Consider the following 20,380-nt stretch of genomic DNA (forward strand, 5'->3'; position numbering starts at 1 on the left):
CGCACAGGTCTGTGAGTTAATTAGCGGCTGTAATTTATCCCCCGGAGTTGGGGAGAATCAGAGGAAGATCAGTTGAAGGAAATCTGGAGCGAATGCATCGGGTGGACGATTGATGGGGAGGAGACTGTTCTGAGGACTTTAGCATGGCGTCTCCCACACGACAGCGCCGCACCTTACAGAACGAAGCGGTCAAACGTGGCTTGTGCGGCGGTACTCCACTCTATACTCACCCAAGAGTCCCAGTAACAAGATCTCAGATTCCAGCCGACACCCCCAGTCCCTGCGGCAGGCTCCCTAGTCTCAAGGTTACGAAGTTGCCTATGGGACACAAAGTCTTCAAAACCAGCCGCAGTTCTCTGCGGGACCCGGTGGAAGGGGGATCTACAGGAGTGCTTTGACCGCTGTGCCTTGCACCGCCCGAATTTAAACGCATCCTTAGTTTGTCTTTTCCTGGTGGACCCTTAATAATTGTCACTCCTAGGCACAACAAATATATTATAGAACTTTACAATTAAAAGGAACGTCTTTAAATTCATGTTTCAGTTAATCGGAATGATCTAACGAGATTTTTAAGCTCTGTCGCAACCTGCTCTGAAGTTTGATCAAACTCTATCCACCCGCTATATTTTTGTGCGGTTAGGTCTTTCCTGTCGTGTGTAAACGAAATTCAGATTTCTTCGGAGGGTTATATATATATATATATATATATATATAAAGTATCTCAGAAATTGAGCCGGGTGGCGGCTCATTTCAATAGGGAGGGTGGGGGGCGTCGCTCTGGGTGCCGAGACTGGGAGGGGCGGCGCGGATATTGTATAAAACTCCGTGGTTGCACGGAGGCGTCTGGCTCGCTGAAACTCTGCCCAGGACCGCTGGCCGTGCCTGTAGCGGTCCGCACGCAGCAGGACCTTTCCCGGGATTAAGCAGTAAAGACAAGGGGTGCGCTCGCTCGCCACTCTCTATGCTGGACCCTGCCTGCGCGAACTCAGCACCTGTGTGACATCTGTAAGGAGGTGTTAAACGCCACAAGTTGAGTTTTGTCACGTCTGACCACTTGAAAATTTACTATTGTAAACTAAAGCTATGAGGGCGGTAATCCCACTGACTCAAACTCTGGGCACTTTGATCCTCTGGATTACTATCAATCAGTGGAACGCAGGAGCCAAAGTGAATATTCCCAGACTGAAACTCTCTTATAAAGGTACGTGGACTGATGTATTAACCTTTACATTGCATTTGTAGCTTTTAATTCTGTTAGCTGCGTAGTGAGACTTGGGTGTCAAATATGCAATCTGTAACAAAGTTCTCATCCCATAACTTTTGGACTGTTTCAAATCCGATTTCTTTTTTCATAATCCTTCTTCTTCGTGTGCCTTGCGCGTTAAACGCTTGGGAGATCACGGCTCTCCACACCGAACGATCCCCTCGCAGCGCCAGTGATATCGCTCACATTTACATTTGTTAGTTCTTTTCATAATACTGCATTTTTACCGCGACACTTTTGTTTGTAGCGGATTAATTCGCCTCGTTCGAAAGAGCATTGTCAGTTTTCCTAAACTTGTCTATTGGAAAGGATAGTAGACATAGCAATTTGCGTTCAACTGTTCCGTTTAATCGATTTGTAATGAATTAATTTGACCAGTGGATGTCTAATTTGTTGGTTCAACATTGCGACCGATGGCAGTTGTTCAGGTTTTTATTTCACTAGCTTTGTTTTTAAATGTAGTATGTATTCCCTCTAACTACTGTAATTGTCAACTGAATCTAATCGCTCTGCTTCGACTTTCTGTTTCGCTCCCTTGGCTAATCGTTAGTCGTCCGATTGATACGAAAGGTTGAGTTGCGATTGGTTCCAAGGGGCAGATCGACCTCCTCCCTTTCATTCCTGCTGGGATTCTGTGCATGACAGAGATGTACGGACCCGGGAGATGAAAAGGAATCAAGAGCGGTGGCAGGTCAGTCAGTGTCTGGAGGGGAATGGACAGACTGACGTCCCGACGGAGCGAATCTCGATGACACTCCTGGGGGACATCCTCTCACCCCCTCCTGTCACGCTTCCGCTCCCTCTCTCCTCTCCCTCCCATACCCCCTCTCTCACCTTCTTTACCCCTTCTCCCTCCCCCCTCTCCCCCTGCTCTTTCCCCCACCCCACTGCTACCCCCTCCATCCCATTGCCCCTTTCCCCATTTTTCCCCTCCCCTCCTCCTCCCCACTACCACCCCTTACCTCCCCACCGTCCCCTTACTCTTCCCCCATTTCCTCACCTTTCCCTCTCTCCATTTCGCCCTATCTCCTCCTTCCCCTCCCCCCTCCACCCCTCTTCTCTCTTTCAGCTGGTAACATCTGGTTACCATCATTCCAGCAGCAGGTCTGGGGAGAGCTTCCCACCTGAATTGTGAAGTGCCTCACCCCTCTCCTTCTGACACTGTATATCTTCTCAGTACTGCGCAAATATGTTACATATGCGGTTCCTAATTTATGAGTTTGTTTTAAATGGGGGGGGGATCAGAAAATGTAATACTGAGCCTTAACTCGTATCTATTTGTTACAGAGGTAGTCTAATCATACGTGTGCGTGTGTGTGTGTGTATTATACACAATTGTGTAATAGAATGTAGAGTTGAAAGGAAGGAGGTTCAGCAGCTGTACATTGAATAAATTAGTTCTGAAGAGTAAGGTATTGGGGATTACTCCGGCTCTCTCCCAGGCAGTGAGTCTCATCTCCAGGGCAAGAGTGCCATTGGACTGTTGGTCTCTGGTTAGACCACACTTAGAGTATTGTGGTCAGTTCTGGCCTCCTCATTACAGGAAGGATGCGGAAGCCTCGGAGAAGGTGCAGAGGAGATTTACCAGAATGCTGCCTGGATTAGAGTGCATGCTTAATGAAAAAAAAAGGACTGGCTTTTTTTTTCTTTGCTGCGAAAGAGAATGAGAGGCGACTTGGAAGAGGTGTACAAGATAAGAGGCATAGATAGAATTGCCAGCCAGAGACTTTTCCCAGGGTGGAAATAGCTAGTATTAGGCAGGGTAGCATAATTTCAATTTGATCGGAGGAAAGTTAAGGGGTGTTGTCAAAGGCAGATTTTTTACACAGTGTGTGGTTGGTACGTGGGACGTGTTAGCAGGGGTGGTATTGGAGGAAGACACATTAGGGACATTTAAAGGACTCTTAGATAGGCAAATGGGTGAAAAAAGTGAGAGGGAAGGGTGAGCTTGAACTTAAGAGTTGGTTAAAGCTGTGTACAATATTGTGGGCTGAAGGGCCTGAACTGTTCTATCTTCCATTTTATTGGTACTGTTCTATTGGTTACCCTAATGCAGTAAGATGGGCTCTTGACTTCACACTTACCTCCATATGATCTTGCATCTTGTTTTCTACCTGTACTGCACTTTGATTTATTTTACCTTGTTCTACCTCAATGCACTGTGTAATGAATTGATCTGTATGAACAGAATGCAAGAGAAATTTTTTACTGTAACTTGGTACATGTGCCAATAATAAGCCAACTCTGTTTCCTATTTTGCATTTTTAAAAATCTTATTTAGAGATACAGCTCCCAGAAAATCCCCAGTTTAACCCTTGCCTAATCACAGGGCAACTTACAATGACCAATTAACCTATTAACCTGTGTGTCTTTGGACTGTGGGAGGAAACCAGAACACCTGGAGGAAACCTACACATCCCTCCCACAGGGAGGATATATGAACCCCTAGCTCTGACACCCTGAGCTGTAATAGTGCACCGCCCACTATGCTACCATGGTGCCACATTTATGTTGTGCCCAATCTAACCCGGGCAGTGTGGTGATGTCTGGGAGAATGGAAATAATCTACCAAGGGCTTACTTGGCATACCTGGCTTCCTGAGAACTCTGAGGGATGGTGTGGCAAATGGTCTAGAGCAGTGGTTCCCAACCTGGCCCGGACCCCTTGGTTAATGGTAGGGGTCTACAGCATAAAAAAGGTTAGGAACCCCTGGTCTACCCTTCACAGGTCCGGTGGGAAATTCTCCCAGGATCTGTAGCCAGTCATGTACAGGAACAGGGGAAATGCTGAAATGGGCCAAAATGAATCCAAGCCAGTTCCTCGCATGATCCTGTGATCCTAGTAGTTACATGATTCAGTGCTAATGGTATAGTTGAATTTTTATAAATGTCCATCTAAGGCTAATTGCAGCTTGATTTATCCTAATTGCAACCTTAATGGAGCAATTTGGGACTATAGTTAATTGTGAAAGCACTTTGGGACATACTGACAAGGTATTTGTAGTTTTCAAATAAACCCAGACGTTCAAGGATGTATCCAGTAACAGAGATTGGAGAAACTATAGACTTGAAATGAGTTTGTACCCTCCAACGAGCTGCATTTATTACATATCATGTCTCTGATTACTTGCACCTGCTCGTGCCCCAAAGCGAAATGTTCTATGTGCAATCTAGTTTTGCATTTGAATGAACCAATACTTTTTCTGCAGTCTCCTTCGGGAATGGGTCAATGGTAGGTTTAATAGAGCCACAAGTGGCTGCAGATGCTGGAATCTGGAGGAAATATGGTACCTTGTTAATTAGGGGTGTGGGGTCCTATCAAAACCCTTCTGAACATTCAAGGGCAGCTCATCCACTGGTCCTTCCTGACCTACAGTACTCTTTATTGGACTTGGATTGTTATTGTCACATATACTGAGATACAGTGAAAAGCTTACTGTTCATAGAGATCATATTGTTACACGGTGCATTGAACCAGAACAAGGCAAAGCAATAACCGTGCAGAATAAAACAGTTACAGAGAATGTGCAGTGCAGGTAAACAATAAGGTGGAAGATCATAAGGTAGATTGTGAGGTCAAGAGTCGAACTTATCGTACAAGAGACTCCAGATGTGGGAATCTGGAGAAAATATGGTACCTTTAATCTTGTTAGTTAAAAGTTTGGATCTATATTGTGCCTCAACTCTATAAGGAGGAATCTGAGAGCATCATAACTTGGAGCAGAATTTGGCCGTCTGGTCCTTCAAGCCTGCTTCCCTACTCATTGATCACTGAAAATCTGCTACTTCACATCATTTTCCTGCAATGTCCCCAGATCCCTTGACTCCCTTAATACTCAGCAATCAATTGTGACTTTGTTCTGAATGAATTCAGTGTTTGGCTTCCCATAGCCCTCTGGGGTTAGAGAATTCCAAAGGTCTACCACCGTCTGAGTGAAGTTTCCTAAATGTCCATCCTCTTGCCCCGTGACTAATGTGGGTGTTGAGAGCAGGGTTGGAGTTGGACTGTTTTCTGAATTGTTACGTTAGGGCTCCAGAGGACTGTGAAGTGAGATTCCAGCAAAAGCCGGTCTTTAGGGGAGAAGGATTAGATACTGCTCTGTGGGTGTGTATAATTGTGTTACTCAAGGATACAAGGGCTCACAAACTACACAGTTGGGTAAGGTGTTAAGTACTTAGTAAAAATGAGCTTGGGTGTTAAATGTTGCAGATTCTTGGAATTGGTTTATTATTGTCACATGTACCAAGATACAATGAAAAGCTTGTCTTGCTTATGGTTCATACAGTTTATTTCATTACAACAGTGCACTGATGTAGAACAAAGTTAAACAACAGCAGAATGCTGAATAAACTTGCGGTGAAAGTGCAGTGTCGGTAGTTCTCCATCTCCTTCCTGTACTCCAATTAGTTGAGATACATCCCACTGCTACAATGGTATCATCTGCAAACTTGTAGATCAAGTTAGAGCAGAAGCTGGCCACAAGAGTAGATTAAGTAATAAGTTAAAGGATGAACTGTTATTACCCTACAACCGTCAGGCACCAGAACCAGAACTTCACTCACCTCATATCTGAACTGATTCCACAACTTACAGACTCACTTTCAAGGTCTCTGCAAGTCAAGTTTGCAGTATTATTCACTTATCTTTTTCTTGTACTTTCACAGTTTGTTTTCTTTTGCACGTTGGCTGTTTGTCAGTCTTTGTAGTTTCTCATTGATTCTATTGTGTTTCTTTGTTCTACTGTGAACGCTTGGAAGAAAACGAATCTCAAGGTAGTAGATAGTGGCATGTACATACTTTGATAATAAATTTACTTTGAAGTTTGAACACTGAAAACAAAATATTGTTGGGGTTAAAAAAGCAGGGGTTAAATGTGGGCGTTGAAGTATGATGGATGAAGAACAGTATTGAGCAGTTAAGTATTAAGTGTCAAATTTAAAGAGACAGTTAAGTACAGGAAGGGTTGCAGGAATACAGTGGTAAGTATTAGGAATGAAATTGGTTTATTATTGTCATATGTACTGGGTTACAGTGAAATACTGTTTCATACTGAATTTTATTGAGATAGTACAAGGTACAACAATAACAGTGCAGAATAAAGTGTTACAGTTACAGAGGAAGTGCGGTGCAGGTTGGCAATGAAATGCAAGGTCATAATGAGGTAGATTGTGAGGTCAAGAGTCCAGCTTATCATAGTAGAGAACCATTCAATAGTTATAGAAATCAATGTTCATGCCGTCAGGCTAGAGGCTAGTCAGACAGGATATGAAGAGTTGCTCCTCCAACTTGATCGTGGCAGTAGAGGAGATCAAGGACTGACATGTTGGAATGAGAAGTCGAATTAAAATTGGTGGCCACTGGGAAAACCCACATTTTGTGGCAAATGGAGTGAAGTTTATATACATTGTGAGTGGCCATACCCATTTGTAACTCTAAGTGTATAGAAGCAAGTATAAATATGCTTTTGAATATTTCTGTTTGTGTTTGTGTGTGTGTAAAAGACGACTGCTTGTATAAAGACACTTTTAATCTATCTCCTCTTTGTTTTTAATTATGAATTTGGAGTGGTGATTATTTCCCTGGGGCCAATGGCTCAAAATGCGATCCTTCTCAAACCTGTCGGTTCAGTTTACACTCCGCCACTGAAGTGAAGTTCGTGATTCCCAGTAGATGGCATAATGACTTTCACAGATGAGCCGGTAGAACGGATTCTGCAGATGTGGAGGGCAGGATTGTCCTTCAGTGCACTGGGACTCAGATTCTGTCAAACTTATCCAATGTTAGCGTGGAGCTAAAGCTGAAAGATATATTAATACTCTGGTGCCAAATATGTACAACTCCTGTCCAAGCAAAAAAAAATCCACTGGACCATTCAAAGAGAAACATGGAGAGCCCTTCCAAGAGCCACAGATTCATACAATATGGAAACAGGCCCTTTGGCCTATCTAGTCCATGCTGACCCAGAGGTCCATCCAAACTTTTTCCGTTTGCCACCATATGGTCCATAGCTTGCCAAACCTTTACCATCCATGCACAAAGTTCAAAGTAAATTTATTATCAATGTAATATATGCAACCTTGAGATTCATAATCTTGCAGGCATTCATAGTAAAACAAAGGAATACAATAGAATTCATGAAAAATGACATACAAACAAAGGCTGACAAGCTACCAATGTGCAAAAGAAGACAAGCTGTGTGAACAAACGTAAATAAGTAAATAAATAATAGTGAGAACATGAGTTGTAGAGTACTTTAAAGTGAGTCCATAGGTTGTGGAATCAGTTCAGAGGTGAAGTGAGTGAAGTTCTCCACACTGGTTAAGGAGCCTGACTGTTGAGGGGTAATAAATGTTCCTGATCCTGGTGGTGTGGGATCTAAGGTTCCAGTACCTCCTTTCTGATAGCAGCAGCAAGAAGAGAGCATGGCTTGGGAGGTGGGGGTCCTTGATGATGGATGCTGCTTTCTTGTTAATGTGCCCAATGGATAAGGAATGTAACCAATTGGAATTATTGATGGACCATCTGCCCAAAGCAATTGGTTTTAAGCTGCCAGTAACCCACCTATACCCCTTCTCCTGTCAGTAGAAATGGTTCCGCCAGGCTTGTGAAGGCCAGGAGCTGGACTTGCTTCTCAGAGGCTATTTGAGATGCACATCATTGGGAGCATTTAAGGGGTGTTTGGAGCTTATCCCCATTACTCCCCCCACTACTGACAACCTTAAAGACCCAATGTACACTCAGTGGCCACTTTATTTGGTACAGGATTGGAACCCAGTGTGGTCTTCTGCTGCTGAAGCCCATCCACTTCAAGGTCTGATGTTTTGTGCATCCAGATATGTTCCTCTGCACATCACTGTAACACATTCATATTTGAGTTACTGTCACCTTCCTCCAGCTTGAACCAGTCTGGCCGTTCTCCTCCGACCTCTCTCACTAACAAGGAGCTTTTGCCCTCACAGCTGCCACTCACTGCGTGTTTTTATTTGTACCATTCTTTGTTAACTCTGGAGATTGCTGTGTGTGAAGATCTCGGGAGATCAGCAATTTCTGAGAACGTCAAACCACCCCGTCTGGCACCAACAGTCATTCCACAGTCAAAGTCATTTAGATCACGTTTCTTCCCCATTCTGATGTTTGGTCTGAACAATGACCTCTTGACCATTTTTGCATGCATTTATGGATTGAGTGCTTGTCTGATTTGCGTCTTAGCAACCAGGTATACAGGTGTACCTAATAAAGTGGCCACTGAGTGTATGTGTGTGGATTAACATTCTGTCCAAGGATGAGTATCACTGGTAGGGCATGGTGTCCTCCCCAACCTCACCATACCCTCCTCTTCACTCACTACTCCCACCTTCTCACTATGGGCACCAGCAATGCATTCCCATTCACGGATATAGTTCCAACAGTTACAGCTTGGCATGGCAGAATGGGAGAGGTGTGACCACTTACACCATCACCAGATATGACATGATGTGTCATTAGTGATGGAGCTATTAGGCTACAATTTGAAGTCTTTGGCCACTTCATTACATTTACTGTAATTTTCCGAGGGTCTTGGGGTTCTTTGGTTGTCCAAAATCAGGACCTTCGATAATCTATGGATGGTTGATCTGAAGACCTTAAGAGCTGAACTAAGCCATTCGGCCCATCGGGTCTGGTCCGCCGTTTCATCATGGCTGATTTATTATCCCTCTCGATCTCATTCTCCTGCCTTCTCTCCGTATCCTAATCTACCACAGAACTTTGATACTCACAGTCATGGAGGGATAGAGCTTAGAAACAGGCCTTTACACCCACCGGGTCACAGACAGGCTTGCTATTACTGGCAGATGCCATGAAATTTTGTCTTTTTTTGTGTGACAGCAGTACAGAGCAAAATTACTATGTTATAATAAATAAATAGTGCAAAAGATTAATACTGAGGTAGTGTTTGTGAATGTTTTAGAAATCTGGAGGCAGAGGGGAAGAAGCTGCTTCTCAGTTGTTGAGTGTGGAACTTCAGACTCCTTTGACTCCTCCCGGATAGTAGTAACGAAAAGAGGGCATGTCCCAGATGGTGAGGATTCTTGATCCCACCTTGAAGCATCCCCTTTTTGACGATATCCCTGACGGTAGGGAGGCTTGTGCCCGTGATGACCCTGCAACCCTCTGCAGCCACTTTTACCTTGTGCTTTGGAACCTCCACAGCATAGCAACGAGTCAGAATCGGCGGCAACCACCACAAACACATTTGCACTAATTCCGCCTAATCCATTTCATTCTTCCACCACTCCCATCAATTTCTCTCCCCAGACTCAAGACTTACCTCTGTGCTAGAGGTAATTTACGACAGCCTATTAACCTACCAATCCGCACGTCTTTCTGGGTCGTGGGAGGAAGCCGGCGAACCCAAAGGAAACGCATGCGATCAGAGGGAGAATGTGCAACTCTGCACAAACAGAGCCAAGGGTCAGAATCGAACCTGGGTCACTGGAGCTGTTAGAAGAAACTAACTGCACCAAGAGGCCACCTTACTCATAGACCAGAGCCTTGGATAAACCTACTGAAAGACCGCAATTCCCACTCAGGCACCGTGATAATTTATATTGTGGCTCAGCTATTAAGACGGGAATATTGCATTGGACTGCATGCTACCTGAGATATAATATGGATATTATTTTCTGGACATCTTGCTGATTAATGGGATTATTTAAACCTGCTGTATTCATATAGAAGTTAAACTATTTTGGTTTACGGCACCCTGGAGTGTATAGCTCTCAGTTTCATAATCTTTGATAAATTGTGTCCTGCAGGTTCTTTTGGGTTTCCTCAAAATTGGTGCAACCATGTAACGTTTGGTCTCAGTGGTCCACGTAATATACTCCCGTTCCGCTTGTAACTCCATATTTGTTGTGCAATGTACATTTTATAGTTCTTTCATTAGAAATCATCCGATCTATTTTCCAACGAGTTGCTAACTGCAGCAGTTCTCAGTAATTACAGGATGTGAGATGTGATACACTGTGTTTGTGACCCTCTTGAGTGCCGTTCCTGGGTTGTGTGGAGTTTAACCTTCCTAAAAAATCAGCGGAGGACAATAAATGAACAACGGCCAGATTTATTGTTACAGCATTCAGCAGGTCTGCTGCTACTAACAGTCACAATATTGTACACCAACTCTTCTAATCATAGTCTCACTGGTAACACGCCAGCAGCCGCGATGGAATCTGCTTTATGTGAACCCCATACAGATTCAGATGGTGGGCAGCATGGTAGCGTAGTGGTTAGCACGATGCTTTACAGTACAGGCGACCCAGGTTCAACTCCCGCCCCTGCCTGTAAGGAGCTTGTACATTCTCCTCATGACTGCATGGATTTCCTTTGAGTGCTTCGGTTTCCCCAAAACTCACTGCCCAAAGACATGGTGGTAGGTTAATTGGTAAGTGTAAGCTGTCCCATGATTAAACTAGGATTAAATCAGGAACAATTAAGAAAATCTGCAGATGCTGGAAGTTCAAGCAACACACACAAAATGCTGGAGGAGCTCAGCAGGCCAGGCAGCATCTGTGGAAAAGAGTTAACAGTTGATGTTTCGGGCCGAGACCCTTCATCAGGATTAAATCAGGGGCTGCTGGACAGTGCGGCTCGAGGGGCTGGAGGGGCATATTCTGCACAGTATCTCAATAAATAAATAAATAAATAAATCCAGCAAGAGTCAACCACCTCTCTTCAATACTGTTTAACAGAGAAGAATGAAAAACGGGTTGCCACACTGGCATGGTTATCCGATCCATTGTCCTGGGGCTCCGGAGACCAGGGTTCACTGCACTGTGTGTCTGCTTTTCCTGGGTGCTTTGCATTCCTCCCACATCACAAAGACATGGGGGTGGTTGGTAGATTAACTGGCCACTGTAAATGTCCCTAAAGGTTAGGTGAGTGGTGGTATCTGGGGTGGAATGATGAGACTAGGAGTGGGGTAACACTTCACGGCGCTGGCATTTGGGGCTCGATTCTTGCCGCTGTTTGCACATTCTCCCGTGTGGCGCTCCGGTTTTCTCCCACATTCCAAAGGGTTAGTAAGTTGTGGGCACGCTACTTTGGTGCTGGAACATGACGACACACGCGGCTGCCCCATCACAATCCTCAGACGGAGTTAGTCACTAACGCAAACGATTGCATTTCAATGTATGTTCAACGTACGTGTAGCAAATATGAAGATCCTTTAAAGATTAGCTTTGTCTTTAACGTGAGATGAGTGTAGCTGGGTGTTTAATAGATTCCATGGGAAGAAGGGCCTCTATTCGTGTTGTATGGCTGTATGACTTTGTTACATTTTGGTATGGAGTGTTATGAGAGGCCATATAAAGGCAGTATGGTAGAACAGCAGTTAGGGTAATGCTGTTACCATGCCAGCCAGATGGCGTCATTTCCACTGCTATCTCTAAGGAGTTTGTACATTCTCCTCGTGGATTTCCTCCAGGTGCTCCAGTTTCCTCCCACATTCCAAAGATGTATGGGTTAGCGGGTTAATTGGTCACATGGGTGTAATTGGACGGCGTGGACTCATTGGGCGGAAGGGCCTGTAACTCTGCTGTATCTGTAAATAAATATCAACAAAAAGGTACAATTCTAAAAGGAGTACTGGAACAAGAGATCTGCAGAATAAAAGAGCAATGTTGAAAAAAAAGGACAGGTTGAAAAAATGCTTAAAAGAATATTGGATCCTACTGGTGCTGTCCTACACTTGTACCATCCTGAATCCTACTGTCTCTTGCATGCTCATAATCTCCCTGCTGATTCCTTTATCACCAGCTGCATGAAGTGCAATTCTCTGTTACCAATACACCTACCAACCAGTGCAGTGTGCCTTTGGGATGAGGGAGGAAATACGATCAGTAGACGGACACTGAGTATGTGTGCAAACTCCGTTCGGGCAACATCAGAGATTAGAATTGAACCCATGTTGCTCGCGCTGTGTTGGTGGGGTGGGGGGGGGGGGATGGTGAAATAGGAGAGGACATCCTGTTTTGGCGTACGTAACAAAGAAACAGTAGAAAGAAATTAGTTTGTTTCCCATCCTAACAGTTACTGTCCTAACAATGGTACCTCCTGCCTGATGGTAGGGGTCAAAGAGATGAGATCCTTGATCTTGGCTTGAAGGGCCAAATTGCCCACTGTTATTTATTGTGTTTTCCCCCATTTGTTAAGACAATGGTCGAACCTGTGTCTCAAGTCCTGTTTCCTGTCTACTTCTCTCATCTGCTGATTGCCAGAGTAATCCTTCAGTTACAGTCTTAACATGCTCTGATTAAGGAACAGTAACTCCTCCGGAATGGAGAATGGTGAAGCTTCAACATCCGCCAAATTTCTCACATCTTAATCCTGAATGCCTGACACATTACCAGAGTTCAGAATTCTTCAGGCAAAGAACAACCTCTGAGAAAGTGTCTTTGTTCTGTGTGTCGGATAGCATGCATTTGATCTCTTCCTATCCCACTGTCAGAAGATGAGTAGTATTGAATGCATATAGCTAAATCTGGCTCCCGTTGCCCTTAATTCCTTCTGAGAATATCTCTGCGCTCAATATCATATCTCTGAAATCTTGTCAATGATGCAATACAGGGAATATAACAGTGACTTGTGCACAGCTGCAGTAGCAGTTCCCACAATTTGTAATGTAATAATAATCAACTAATCAAGTTAATGATATGGACTGAGGGATTAGTATTAGTTTAGTTAAGACCACGAGGCCATAAATTTGGAGCAGGACTAGGCCATTCGGCCCATTAAATCTGCTCCCCTTTCCATCATCAATTATTCCTGTCAAAAAATGCTGGAGGAACTCAGCAGGTCAGGCAGCATCAATGGAGAAGAATGTTGATGATAATGGCATCTGTCCGTCATGAAGGACAATGACAATGGCATTGGAGTGACTTCTCCAGGGCAGAAGGTATGGAGATCCTGGGATGGTCAGTCATCAAGATCCCCCTCTCGGCTTCACCAGTATAATCCAAAGGAGAGCAAAGCAATACATTTGGCACCAGCTTGTCTGCAGGAGCTGCTGGAAGGATGTTCAATGATGTCCAGCTGTCTTAGAGACTCCGTTCTGGATTTTCTGTCTGGGTTTACTCCCACAGCCTTCGCTTCTCCTGAGGCTGCCCACAAGGCAATGGGACTATTTATCCACAGCTGAGAATCTGGTTCACGAGCACCAGGGTGTGTCCACGTGCCAGTAGGCCTGCGTGCTACGTGTGCAGGGGCCAGACTACCACCCCATCCTCTGTAGTTCAGCCCGAGTCCGAAAGGAGCTCGGTTTCCGTGTGCCGCCAGTGAGGAGGAACTACATGAGGTGTCTTGTTGGAGAGGCCGTGTACCGGCAGGGAGAGGCCTACGCATTCATCTGTCCTTTTTGTGAGACTGCTAGCCAGCAGCGGAAGCTGAAAGCAAGAGCGACAAGCGCTGCCCACTACACTACCACATTAGACACGTCACCACAACCATCTGACACACATGGAGAGGAAAAACCAGTCTAAAACCATTCGTCAGGACTGGCCTGTAAAATAAGGAGGAAGAAGCCAGAAACAGAAGATTAGTGGGGGGGGGGTGGAGTGGGGGAGTTGAGGGGAAGGAGTACATGTTGGCAGGTGATAGGTAAAGCCAGGTGAGAGGTTAGGTTGTGGGGGGGTGATAAAGTGAGAAACTGGAAGGTGATAGTTGGAAAAGGTCAAAGACCGAAGATGAAGGAATCTGATAGGAGAGCTGAAGAAGAAGGAATCTGATAGGAGAAGACTGTGGAAGGAGGAGGGGCATCAAGGAGAGGTGATATGCAGGTAAGGAGAAGAGAAAGGGTGAGAGGGGAGCCATAATGGGGAATGGAAAAGGAGAGAAAGGGTGAGGTTGGAGAAATCAGTTTCATTGTTAATTAAATTAGTTTCTATTATACAGTTGTGTACAAAGAACGTGGCTCACAGGAATTACAGGAAATTTGAAATAGAGTAAGACTATTTGACTATAAAGGTCAAAAAAGAGACAGGCAGATTATTTCTACCCTTGTTCCTTAGGTTCCTGATCACTGGGTGCACATCCAAGTATTCTATAAAGCATGATGAAAGTTTCTGCCCTCAATTACTCATTCAGTCAGTGAGTTCCAGATTTTCCATTGTGGTACCTCTGGGGGTCAGTCAGATGAATTTCTTCTCAGCTCCTCTCTAATCAATCTGATCATTCCTTTAATTGTGTCCTCTGATTTTATCTTCCTTGCAAAGACAGATGTGCCCTCATTATTACTCTTTATTTTATATATATGTCTCGGTGATGCTACAGGCCTAGAAGTGTGGAGACTTCCATGAAAGTATAGACCACCAGCATTTGGTTAGGTGTACCTGGCAAGATGAGAGAAATTCAGAAATCAAAGGAACAATTAATTTTGAGGAAATACTTTTGAACATAAATAGTGTTTTACCTTGCTAGGCCAAACCAATGAGTTGGCAGTTCCAATAGGGTGATATGGTTGTTGGGGGAGCAGTGCAAACCCCCCCCCAATTCATTTGATTTCCTCAAATGTGCAGGTAAAAATGGACAAGTGCTGGAAATTTGAAAGAGGAGGAGAAATTGTTGGAGATACTCAACAGGTCAGGCAGCATCTTTGGAGGGAGAATGTGTCAGGTTCTTCTTCTTCTGACTTTTACTGGTGGTCAGTAGTCCAACTTAAAGGTGCATCACCGCCTCCAACTGGACCAGAGGGTGATGTAGAGAGCTGGAAAATAAAACCCCTAATAATTCTTTATTGAATGAAAACTAAGTTACCCTAAAAAGCCCTATTGATTGTAAATAATGAAAGATAATATTGTGAATTAAATTAAAGTCACTTCCATAACTTTGTAAAAATTTTAAATGAAAACTATCAACCCCCATAGTTAGTATTGCAGCCTGCGTTTGCTTTCTTTCAATCTTACATGCTTCACATTGTAAAATAATGTGTTCAACTGTTTCATAATGATGACAAAACCTACACACCCCAGAGTGATGTTATCCAACAAGATATAAGGAATAATTAAGCATAGGATGCCCAATTCTATGTTGAGTCAATATAATTCCTTCCCTTCTTGTTTCACCCCCTTTTCCCATCAAGCCAACAGTTTTATTTATTTTGTGAAGGTGCCTCGCGTTATGCCCATTATCCCACAAGTCTTACCATAATCCCCTAATCCTTAGCCCCACCAACACTTAGCTTCTGATTTGCTAAGTGGGAGGTCTATATCCACAGATGAAATTTTAACAGATTTTTTGGCCAAACAACCAACCCGCTCATTCCCCTCACCACCTCTATGTGCAAGGACCCACAAGAAGAGGACATGTAGACCAATACTTTGAATATGAAATAAAGTTTGAAGAGCTTCCAGCAGTAAATCAGACCTACTGCTGGAACGTCCTGTTTTAAGACTAGTCAAAACTGAAAGAGAATCTGAACAAGTTCTAACTTTGCAAGGACAAATTTTCTCTACCCACTGTAAGCCCAAAATGATGTCAACCAATTCTGTTGTATATACTGATAGATGCTTCAGGTTGATGATAAGACCATAAGACATGGGAACAAAATTAGGCCATTTGCCGCATTGTGTCTGCTGCATTATTCCATCACGGTGGACTTACTATTACTCTCAGCTCCATTCTCTTGTCTTGTCCCCGTATCCTTTGCCTGCCTCCACTAATCAGTAACAATCAACCTGTGCTTTAAATATACCCGATGACTTAGACCATATGTGGCAGTAAATTCCACAGATTCACCACCACCTGGCTAAAGAAATTCTTCCGCATCTCTGTTCTAAAGAGACGACCCTCTGTTCTGAGGCTGTGTCCTCTGGTGCCAGACTTCCCCACTATGGGAAACCTCCTCAGCACGTCCACTCTACCTAAGCCTTTCAATATTCAATAGGTTTCAATGAGATCAACCCCCTCCCCTCATTCTTCTAAACTCCAGTGAGTAGGAGCCTGGAGCCCAGAGCTATCAAACGTTCATCATATATTAACCATTTCATTCCTGGAATCATTCTCATGAGCCTCCTCTGGATCCCTTCCAATGCCAGTGCATGCTTTCTTAGATAAGGGGCTCAAGCTTGATCTATCATCTGACTTCCATCTGGTTTATGGCTGTGGACAGCTTTCTGACTATTTAAAGTTAATAAGTGGAAATTTGAGATGCCGCAAATCGCACTCTCTTAATTCCAGGTCCAGAGGGCATGTAAGTTCTTTGGTTGCGTGAGACTCCTTTAATTAGTCAACAGAATCCTCCTATTTGATCATCTGTCAAGCTGGAGTACCCTCTTTACTCTCCTGTTGAGCTGACTTCATCTGTTTGACCATCTGGCAATCAGGCCAGATACATATTTAGGGGAGAGGCAGCCAACATGTGTAATAGAGCCTTCTGTGTAGTATCATGAATTAAAACCAAATTGTCCGTTGAAAAGTGCGTGATTGCCATGATGGAGCACAGACTGTCTGTCCTGTGAACTGGATCAGTTGGGATGTAATGTAAAGCTAATTTTACGTAATGATCATTTGCCAAAACCCTTGTTTGAAAACAGATCAGACTGTTTATGTGCCAAATATCACAATTGGCTTCAATTTTCCCAAACCCATCAGCCGTTTAATCATAGGAACAGCTAAAGTGGTGATTCAGCCCATTGAGCTGTGCAGTCTTTTTGAAAGACAATCCAATTCTTCCTGAAAGTTTTGATTTTTGGTTTTAAACATTCAACTTCAAATATCTTTTGATTCACCGACTGAAGAAAATAATGTTCTTGCCCTTTGGAGATCCGAAAGTGCACAACAGCCTATGAAACACTGTTGAAGGGTGGCTGATGCTTGCACAAGACTCAAAATGTGATGTTCAACCACGTTCAACCATAGTGACGTAGTCTGATGAATACGTTTGTCTAAGACAGCAAGAAAAAGTTCAAAGTAAATTTATTATCGAAGTACATCTGTCATCGTTTAAAACCTTGAGATTCATTTTCTTATGGGCATATTCAATAAATCCAATAACCATAATGCAATCAATGAAAGACCACACCAACAGAGCGGACAACCAGTGTGCAAAAGATAATAAACTGTGCAAATACAAAAAGAAAGAAAAAACAAATAAATAATAATAATAATAAATAAATAACCAATAAAATATCAAGAACATGAAATTAATTGTCCTTGAAGGTGAGTCCACAGGTTGTGGGAACATTTCAATTCTGGGGCAAGTGAAGTTGAGTGAAGTTATTCCCTTCGGTTCAAGACCCTGATGGTTGAGGGGTGAAACTGTTCCTGATTCTGGTGATGAGCGTCCTGAGGCTCTGCTACCTTCTTCCTGATGGCAATGGTGAGAAGAGAGCACCACCTGTGTGGTAGGGGTCCCAGATGATGGTTGCTTCTTTCCTGCGACAATGCTCAAAGAAGACAAAGTATTGTCAATGCTCACATAAGTGCATGCCATCCAACCTTGTGAGGGCAGCACAATGGGTCAGCAGGTAATGCTGCAGCCTTGTGTTTCCAGTAAAGCAAGTTCAATCCTGCCCATTGCTACTGGCTGTGTGGAATTTGGATGTTCTCCCTGTCACTTCCATGTGCTCCAGTCTCCACCCAAGATACGTGGATTGGTGGGATAGTTCACTGCTGCAAGAACCCCTTGTATTGGTGGATAGTGGGAGAAAGGGGTGGGGGTGTGAAAGAGAATAGGTGGGGGAATAGATAATGGTCTGAGATGTCATCATCATCATCATCAAATGCCTGTTATGCTGCTGGGATTTAGGGCAGCAGTGATGGTCCTCCATCTCCGTCTGCCCTTGGCCATCTTCTCTATTATGCCCCAAGTGTGGTTCAGAGTCCTCATTTCTGCCTGTACCGAATGGTGCCAAGTTGCCTTTGGTCTCCCGTGTTTCCCCTGCACTCCAAGGGTCCAATGAAGTGCTGTCTTGATGATGGAGTTGGCCCCTCTTCTCATCATGGGCCCAAACCACCTCCAATGATTCCTCATGATGATTGTGGCCATGTCCTCTTGATGACACTGAAGGAGTAGGATATGGTTGGAGATCTTTCTTGGCCAGAAAATATGGAGGACCTTCCAGAGGCTCATGGCGTTACAGCTTGGCAAGTCGTTCTCTGTCATGCGCCAGCAATCTGACCCCTATAAGAGTGTGGACACAGCACAGCTAAGGTACAGCTTCAGCTTGATGTGAACGCTATACTTGGTTGATCTCCCCATGTTGCTCATTAATCTGACAATGTTTCTAGCTTTGCTGAGTCGATCCAAGAGATGTAATGGGTCAATTGGCCTCCATCACGAGACTTCCTCATTTAATAGGAGGACTGTTCTTTCAAATTAAGAGAGTCAAGAGTTTCTGACTAACATTTTGTCTTGAAGACTGAGCTTCCAATAATACAGCATTCCTGCAGTACTGTACAAAAGCTTAAATCTAGATATGTTAGTAATTAGTCGCAGAGGCAGAGATTTAAAGAGACCAACCACTTGAAGATGTCATTTAGTGGTTACCAACTGGATAATGTGGATAACAACTAAAGATTCAAAGTACATTTATTATTAAAGTATGTATGCAGTATACAACCCTGAGATTCATCTTCCCACATTCATCCATGAAACAAAGAAAACCATGGAACCCGTTCAAAGAAAGACATCAACCACCCCCCCCGCCATGCACAAAAAAAACAAAAAGAGCAAAAATCACAGAATATAAAACACAAAATCAAAAGATTCCAGGCACCTTCAGCTCAGCTCAGTGTTTGTTGTCTGCAGGCCACTCTGATTCAAAGTTGCGTAACAACTTTGGCCCAAACCATGTTTGGCCAACAAGAACAGCAGTGACCATAAACCAGAAACACGTCATAACGTGAACTATAGAGTCCAGTCCACAAACTTGCCCAAGACCCAGAGCTCTGGCACCATCCTCCGACAGCATCGAGGGTGAAAGAGGCCAATTCAATGCAGAGACCTTCCGTCAGAAGCATCGAGCGAGAGGGAGAGAGAGAGAGAGAGGCTACCATATGTAGACACGTTCCTCCAGCAGCAGTGATGAAGGAACTGGTGAATTATTTCACCACCCTCTCAGATGTTGAGCTTAATTTATTATAACAAATGATGAGGAGTCTCAGTAAGATTGACTTTAAATTACTTCAGCCTTTCAAGATTCAAGATTATTTATTTTCGTTTCTATAATACACTAGTGTAATGGAGAACAAAATGATTGTTACTCTGGCTCTGACGCAGTATAAAACACACAATAAGCATAAAGAACATAATAAAAAAAGACCAAGAAAACCACAATAAATAACATGATTGAAGTCTCCTGTGATTATGAAGAGATCGTCCAGATGTTTTTTTTGTAGAGAGCTGATGATAGCTCTCCCAGTGCCTTGTTGGCGTTTGTGCTTAGCGGGTGGGATGTAGATAGCGGTGATGAACACAACAGTAAACTCACTGAGCAGGCAACGTGGCCGGTCCTCAACTGCGTGATGTTCGGCTGCCGTAGAACAGCGACTGCCCACTATAGAAGAGATTGTGTCAACATACACTCAGATTCTTCCTCCCCTGGATTTCCCCGACAGGGAGCTCCCATCCACACAGAACATTCTTCCAATGTCCAGTGTCTTAAGGTCAAATGGTCAGAGTAACAAGCAAGCATTAGATTGATGTTGGAGTAGGTTTCCACTGCTGTCTGTAAAGAGTTTGTACGTTCTCCTCCTGACTGCATGGGTTTCCTCCAGGTGCTCTGGTTTCTTCCCACATACCAAAGACAAATGGGTTAGTAGATTAATTGGATACAAGGACATATTTTGGTGGTGTAGGCTCATTGGGTTGAAAGGGCCTGTTACTGCACTGTAGCTTTAAATGAAAAATGCATAAAAGGCTGGCACAACATTATGGGTGAAAGGGCCTGTTCTGTAAGCACAAAGTACACTGCAGATGCTGTGGTCAAAGCAACACGTACAACACGCTGGATGAACTCAGCAGGTCGGGCAGCATCTGTGGAAACAAGCAGTCAACGTTTCAGGCCGAGATCCTTCATCAGAAACATTTACTGCTCGTTTCCACGGATGCTGCCCAACCTCCTGAGTTCCTCCAGCGTGTTG

At 43.9% G+C, this 20,380-nt stretch overlaps 1 protein-coding gene across 1 annotated transcript in view; it reads left to right on the forward strand.

Annotated features, from left to right (window-relative positions):
• Positions 1-850: 850 nt before the first annotated feature.
• Positions 851-20,380, forward strand: part of sema3bl (sema domain, immunoglobulin domain (Ig), short basic domain, secreted, (semaphorin) 3bl) — a 211,601-nt gene continuing 192,071 nt past the window's right edge. Inside the window, exon 1 of the mRNA XM_073072062.1 lies at positions 851-1,201. Coding sequence (XP_072928163.1) covers positions 1,084-1,201 — 118 coding nt within the window. The 5' untranslated portion in view covers positions 851-1,083. The remainder of the gene's footprint in view (positions 1,202-20,380) is intronic.

The sequence above is a fragment of the Hemitrygon akajei genome, chromosome 19, assembly GCF_048418815.1.
Source record: "Hemitrygon akajei chromosome 19, sHemAka1.3, whole genome shotgun sequence".
In the NCBI taxonomy this organism is placed as follows: domain Eukaryota; kingdom Metazoa; phylum Chordata; class Chondrichthyes; order Myliobatiformes; family Dasyatidae; genus Hemitrygon; species Hemitrygon akajei.